At 31.4% G+C, this 8290-nt stretch overlaps 1 protein-coding gene across 2 annotated transcripts in view; it reads right to left on the bottom strand.

Moving 5' to 3' along the window:
* LOC310669985 (microtubule nucleation factor SSNA1-like) overlaps positions 1–7922 on the bottom strand; it is a gene marked incomplete at its 3' end in the record, with an annotated part of 9010 nt that extends 1088 nt beyond the window's left edge. For both annotated transcript variants that reach the window (XM_083458562.1, XM_083458563.1), the window contains exons 1-2: positions 7855–7922; positions 3668–3867 (exon numbers count right to left, since the gene is read on the bottom strand). In XM_083458562.1, coding sequence (XP_083314688.1) covers positions 3668–3867; positions 7855–7906 — 252 coding nt within the window. In that variant the 5' untranslated portion in view covers positions 7907–7922. The remainder of the gene's footprint in view (positions 1–3667; positions 3868–7854) is intronic.
* Between the last annotated feature and the right edge of the window lie 368 nt (positions 7923–8290).

The raw sequence follows: 8290 nt of genomic DNA, 5'->3' as shown, positions 1-8290 counted from the left end.
AGATTTGTTATTATCATTACTTCTCGTCTATTTATTATTTATTTATTATTTATTGCCATTGACTTGTTTATTCATTATTACTATTGTTATACCCTTATTATTATCATTACTTAATAATAATAATAATAACTTATTAATACTGTAGACTTATTATTATTATTATTATTACTTATTGTCTATATATTATTTATTTATGATTTATTGCTATAGACTTGTTTATTCATTATTATTCTTATTATTATACACTTATTATTATTATTATTATTAATATTAATATTATTATCTTCATCATTACTTTATTATTATTATTATTATTACTTATTATTATTACTTATTAATACTATAGGCTTATTATTTATTATTATTTATTTATTATTATTATTATTTATGATTTATTGCTATAGACTTATTTATTATTACTATTATTATTATACACTTCTTATTATCGTTACTTTACAATTCTTATAATTCTTATTATTATACTTATTAATACTATAGACTAGGTGACCCTTAAGCCCAATTTCGAATTGAATTTCATCCCGGATTCTGCTTCTCAATATTGGGATTTAATTTGAATTTTTACCCTGATTTATGGCGAGATTTCCGGGGTCAGACTAGATGACCCCGGCGCCCACTTTCCAAAAATCCCATTTTTACACTGATTTCTTCAAATATCGCCTTTTCACACTGATTTCTCCCCGATTTCTGGGGTCAGACTAGATGACCCTGGTTCCCACTTTCTATTCTATTTTTTATTCCCTTCTATTCTTTATTCTATTCTATTCTATTCTAGTTTTTATTTTATTTCTTTATTCTATTCTATTTTTATTCTATTCTATTTTTGATTCTCTTCTCTTCTTTATTTTATTTTATTTCTTTATTTTATTCTATTCTATTTTTTATTCTATTCTATTCTTTATTTTATTTCTTTATTCTATTCTATTCTATTTTTAATCTATTCTATTTTTTATTCTATTCTATTCTTTATTTTATTCTATTCTATTTTATTCTATTCTATTTCTTTATTTTATTCTATTCTATTCTTTATTCTATTCTATTCTATTCTTAATTTTATTTCTTCATTCTATTCTATTCTATTTTTATTCTCTTCTATTCTTTATTTTATTTTATTTCTTCATTTTATTCTATTCTATTTTTATTCTATTCTATTCTATTCTTTATTTTATTTCTTTATTCTATTCTATTTTTATTCTATTCTATTCTATTTTTTATTCTATTCTATTCTTTATTTTATTCTATTCTATTTTTATTCTATTCTATTTTTTATTCTATTCTATTTTTATTCTATTCTATTCTATTTTTGATTCTATTCTATTCTATTCCTTATTTTATTTCTTTTCTTTATTCTATTCTATTTTTTATTCTATTCTATTCTATTCCTTATTTTATTTCTTTATTCTATTCTATTCTATTTTGATTCTATACTATTTTTGATTCTATTCTATTCTAGTTTTTATTTTATTTCTTTATTCTATTCTATTTTTATTCTATTCTATTCTATTTTTGATTCTATTCTATTCTATTCCTTATTTTATTTCTTTTCTTTATTCTATTCTATTTTTTATTCTATTCTATTCTATTCCTTATTTTATTTCTTTATTCTATTCTATTCTATTTTGATTCTATACTATTTTTGATTCTATTCTATTCTAGTTTTTATTTTATTTCTTTATTCTATTCTATTTTTATTCTATTCTATTCTATTTTTGATTCTATTCTATTCTATTTTTTTATTTTATTTCTTTTCTTTATTCTATTCTATTCTTTATTTTATTCTATTGTATTTTTAAATTTTATTTTGGGCTCAGACTAAATGACCCTGGACCCCTTTTTCCAAAAATCACATTTTTACTCTGATTTCTCCCCCCAAAACTCGCTATAAATAATAAATAATTAAAATAATAATAATAATAATGATGATAATAATAATAATAAGTCTCCAGGTATTGAGGACCTTATTATTATTATTATTATTATTAATCGGCGATGGTCCGGTCGAACTTGTTACTATTAATAATAATAATAATAATAATAATAATATCATCACTATTATTATTATTATTTATTATTAATTATTATTATTATTATTTAACCCCCCTCCCCACCTTCATGTAGGCCGCCTCCGTCTTGGCGATGGTCCGGTCGAACTCGTTACTATTATTACTATTATTATTATTATTACTACCACTACTACTACTACTATTATTACTATTACTATTATTATTATTATTATTATTACTACTACTACTACTACTACTACTACTACTATTACTATTACTATTATTATTACATTATTATTATTATTATTACTCATTTAATCACTATTATTATTATTAATAATAATAATAATTTTATCACTATTATTATTATTTATTATTATTATTACTATTATTATTATTATTATTATTAATGATAATAACCACCCTCCCCACCTTCATGTAGGCCGCCTCCGTCTCGGCGATGGTCCGCTCGAACTCGTTGCGCGACGCCATCTTGCGCGCCAGGCTCTCGTTGACGCGCGACAGCTTGTCCGTCAAAACCCGGAGTTTCGATTTCTCTTCTTCCTCCTGGCGGATCTGCTTGCTCAGTTCGTCAGCTCGTTACTATTATTATTATTATTATTATTATTAACGAGTTCGACCGGACCATCGCCGAGACGGAGGCGGCCTACATGAAGGTGGGGAGGATGGTTGTTATTAAATAATAATAATAATAATAATAATAATAATAATAATAGTGATAATAGTAATAATAATAGTGATTATGATAATAATAATAATAATAGTGATGATAATAATAATAGTGATGATAATAATAATAATGATGATAATAATAATAATGGTGATAATAATAATAGTGATGATAATAATAATAATAATAATAATAATAATAATAGTGATGATAATAATAATAGTGATGATGATGGTGATAATAATAGTGATAATAGTAATAATAATAATGATGATGATGATAATAATAATAATAGTGATGATAATAATAATAGTGATGATAATAATAATAATAATAATAATAATAGTGATGATAATAATAATAGTGATAATAATAATAATAATAATAATAATAGTGATGATAATAATAATAGTGATGATGATGATAATAATAGTGATAATAATAATAATAGTGATGATGATGATAATAATAGTGATGATAATAATAATAATAGGAATAATAATAGTGATAATGATAATAATAATAATAGTGATAATAATAATAATAGTGATAATGATAATAATAATAATAATAATAATAATAATAATAATAGTAACAGGTTCAACCGGACCATCGGCGAGACGGAGGCGGCCTACATGAAGGTGGGGAGGATGGTTACTAATTAATAATAATAATAATTAATAGTAATAATAATAATAATAATAGTGTTAAAATTAATAATAATAATAATAATAATAATAATAATAATAATAATAATGGTGGTGATAATGATAATAATAATAATAATAATAATAATAATAATAATAATAATGGTGATAATAATAATAATAATAATAATTTTATCACTAATAATAATAATAATAATAATGGTGATAATAATAATAATAATAATAATAATAATAATAATAATAATAATTTTATCACTAATAATAATAATAATAATAATCCTCCCCACCTTCATGTAGGCCGCCTCTGTCTCGGCGATGGTCCGGTCGAACTCGTTGCGCGACGCCATTTTCCGCGCCAGGCTCTCGTTGACGCGCGACAGCCTGTCCGTCAAAACCCGGATGTCGTTCTGGAGTTTCGATTTCTCTTCCTCCTCCTGGCGGATTTGCTTGGTTAATTCATCCCGCTTGAGGGAAAGGTCCTCAATGCCTGGGGAATATTAATAATAATAATATTAATAATGATAAAATTAATAATGAATTAATAATGAAATTAATAATAAAATTAATGATAATGGTAATAGTAGTAGTAGTAATAATAATAATAATTATAATATTCAATTCGTCCCGCTTGAGGGAAAGGTCCTCAATGCCTGGGGAATATTAATAATAATAATATTAATAATGATAAAATTAATAATGAATTAATAATGAAATTAATAATAAAATTAATGATAATGGTAATAGTAGTAGTAGTAATAATAATAATAATAATAATATTCAATTCGTCCCGCTTGAGGGAAAGGTCCTCAATGCCTGAGGAATTTAGAATAATAATAATAATCATGATGATAATAATAATAATAATAATAATAATAGTGATAAAATTAATAATAATAATAATAATGGTAATGGTAACATTAGTAGTAATAATAATAATAATAATATTCAATTCGTCCCGCTTGAGGGAAAGGTCCTCAATGCCTGGGGAATTAATAAAAATAATAATAATATTAATAATAATAAATTAATAAAATTAATAAGCAAATTAATGATTAATATTAGTAATAGTAATAATAATAATAATAATATTCAATTCGTCCCGCTTGAGGGAAAGGTCCTCAATGCCTGGGGAATTAAGAATAATAATAATAATCATGATGATAATAATATTAATAATGATGATAATAATAATAGTGATAAAATTAATAATAATAATAATAATGGTAATGGTAACATTAGTAGTAATAATAATAATAATAATATTCAATTCGTCCCGCTTGAGGGAAAGGTCCTCAATGCCTGGGGAATTAAGAATAATAATAATAATAATAATAATAATAATAATAATAGTGATAACATTAATAATAATAATGATAATCATAATATTCAATAATAATAATAATAATAATAATAATAATAAAATTAATGATAATGGTAATATTATTAGTAGTAATAATAGTACTAATAATGATGATGATGATAATGATAATATTCAATAATATTCAATGATAATAATAATAATAATAATAATAATAATAATAATAATAATATTCAATTCGTCCCGCTTGAGGGAAAGGTCCTCAATGCCTGGGGAAGAATAATAATAATATTAATAATGATAATAGTGATAAAATTATTGTTATTATTATTAATAGTAGTAGTAATATTAATAGTAATAAGAATATTCAATAATAATAGTAATAGTAATAGTAATATTAATAGTAATAAGAATATTCAATTTGTCACGCTTGAGGGAGAGGTCCTCAATGCCTGGGGAATAATAATAATAATAATAGTGATAAAATTAATAATTGTAATATTAGTAGTAATAATGATAATAATAATGATGAGGGTGATAATAATAATAATAATAATAGTAATAATAATAAGGTCCTCAATACCTGGAGATTTAATAATAATAATAATAATAGTAATAGTAATAATAATAGTAATAATAATAATAATAATAAGGTCCTCAATACCTGGAGATTTAATAATAATAGTAATAGTAATAATAATAATAGTAATAATAATAATAATAATAAGGTCCTCAATACCTGGAGATTTAATAATAATAATAATAATAGTAATAGTAATAATAATAGTAATAATAATAATAAGGTCCTCAATACCTGGAGATTTAATAATAATAATAATAATAATAGTAATAATAGTAATAATAATAAGGTCCTCAATACCTGGAGATTTATTATTATTATTATTATTATTATTATTATTATTATTATTATGAAGGTCCTCAATACCTGAAGATTTAATAATAAGAATATTAATAAAAATATTATTATTATTATTATTAGTGATAAAATTAATAATAATAATAATAATAATAATAAGGTCCTCAATACCTGGAGACTTAATATTATTATTATTATTATTATGAAGGTCCTCAATAGCTGGAGATTTAATAATATTAATAATAATATTATTAATAATAATAACCTGGAGATTCAAGTCCTCAATCCACGTATTGAGTTCAAGGTTTTAGTGGGTCAAATACTCGACTAATTAATTCATGATTGGGCCAATTAATTAATTAATTAATAACAATATGTGATTGATTGATTAATTATATATTAATTATTTCACATATATATATATATATATATATAATTAATATATAATATAATAATATATAATATGATATATATATATATTATTAATATATAATATAATAATATATAATATAATTATAATTATATATATATATATATAATATTATATAATATTATATTATAATTATATATATATATATATATATAATATTATATAATATTATATTATATAATATTATAATATATATAATATTATATATATATATAATATTAATTATATAGTATAGGATTAATTTATGAATGGATCAAATGTGATGAATGGAATGGAAGGAGGCCTAGTCCCGCCCCTCGCACCGCTCGGCCAATAGCAACGCGCTGACCTTTCCCAGCCTCCCTCCCATTGGCCGCCTGCCTACGCCTCCCACCCAATCCCCGCCGCCCTAGCAGCCGCGCCACCAATAGCAACGCACGCCCTGCGATTCGTCCCCGCCCCTTCGCGCCAAACGGCCAATAGCCGCGCTCGGATTTCCCGCCCGTCGCCTAGCCGCCCTCCCATTGGCCGCCTCGCTGCCACCCCAGCCAATAGCAACGCGCTTCAGAGACGTCTCCACCGCCTCCAGCCGCTCGACCAATAGCAACGCGCGTCCTCTCACGCCTTGCCCGCCCCCCGCCCTCCCATTGGCCTCCTCGCTCCTTCCCCAGCCAATCAGCTTCGCGCGCTCTACGTCGTCGCCCTAGCAACGCGGCCTACTCCCGCCCCTCCAGCCGCTCGACCAATAGCAACGCACGTCCTTCGCTTCGTCTCCGCCCCTGGCAGCCAATAGCAAAGCCAGTCCTGCCATGCCTCCGCCCCTTCGAACCCCGCGGCCAATAGGCGCGCTGGAATTTCCCGCCCTTTCCCTAGCCTCTCTCCAATTGGTCTCCTAGCTCCTCCCTCAGCCAATCCCCTCCTCGCTAACTCCCTAGCAACGCCGCCGCCCTAGCAACGCCAGCCAATAGCAGCGCCGGAATTACCCGCCCTTCTCCTCGCCTCGCTCCCATTGGCCTTCTCGCTCCCTCCCCAGTCAATCCCCTTCTGGCTCTCTCCCTAGCAACGCCTCCTCGCTCCGCTCGGCCAATAGCAACGCGCGTCCCCTCACGCCTTGCCCGCCCACCGCCCTCCCATTGGCCGCCTCGCTACCACCCCAGCCAATCAGCTTCGCGCGCTCTACCTCGTCGCCCTAGAAACGCGGCTTAGTTCAGCCCCTCACTCCGCTCGCCCAATAGCAACGCGCGGCTTCTCCCGCCTTGCCCGCCCACCGCCCTCCCATTGGCCTGCTCGCTCCTTCCCCAGCCAATCAGCTTCGCTCGCTCTACATCGTCGCCCTAGAAACGCGGCTTAGTTCAGCCCCTCGCTCCGCTCGCCCAATAGCAACGCTCGGCCTTCCCCCCGCCTGCTCCCATTGGCCTTCTCGCTCCCTCCCCAGCCAATCCCCTTCTGTCTCTCTCCCTAGCAACGCCTCCGCCCTAGCAACGCGGCCTACTCCAGCCAATAGCAGCGACCGAATAGCAGCGCCATCTCCCTAGCAACGCCTCCTCGCTCCGCTCGCCCAATAGCAACGCTCGGCCTTCCCCTCGCCCTCTCCCATTGGCCTCCTCCCTCCCTCCCCAGCCAATCCCCTTCCCCGCCGCCCTAGCAACGCCGCCGTCTCCCTAGCAACGCGGCCTAGTCCATCCCCTTCACTCCGCTCGCCCAATAGCAACGCTCGCCCTTCCCCTCGCCTTTTCCCATTGGCTTTCTCTTTCTCCCCCCAGCCAATCCGCTTCCCCGCCGCCCTAGCAACGCCGCCGTCTCCCTAGCAACGCGGCCTAGTCCCTCCGGCGGAGCCTCAACTCGAGTAGCGCCCAAACCGTCGCCTCACATTTGACCAGCTCGTTGTTGTAGCTCTGGAGCGCCGCCCCTTGCTGCGTCATGGCCGCCGCCGCCAACGCCGCCGCGTCGCGTCCTTCACGGCGTCTGACGTCAGACGGTCGTCGCCGGAAGGCCTGCGCATGCGCGGAGGTCCTCCCCCGCGTCGGCGGCGGACGCGGCGGACGCGAAAGGGAACTGGGGGGGTGGCAGGGGAAGAAAGGGAAAGGAGAGGTGTTAATTAGTTAATGACTCATTAGTTAATGAGTCTGAAAGGGAAAGGAGGAAGGGGAAGAAAGGGAAAGTTGGAGGGGGGAAAGAAAGGGAAAGGAGAGGGGTTAATTAGTTAATTAGTCTGAAAGGGAAAGGGAAGGAAGGGGTTAATCAGATAATTAGTCTGAAAGGGAAGAAAGGGGTTAATTAGTTAATGAGTCTGAAAGGGAAAGGAG

This window comes from Podarcis tiliguerta (assembly GCF_965153285.1).
Source record: "Podarcis tiliguerta genome assembly, contig: HAP1_SCAFFOLD_219, whole genome shotgun sequence".
Classification (NCBI taxonomy): Eukaryota; Metazoa; Chordata; class Lepidosauria; order Squamata; family Lacertidae; genus Podarcis; species Podarcis tiliguerta.
This window is presented reverse-complemented; position numbering and strand designations above follow the sequence as displayed.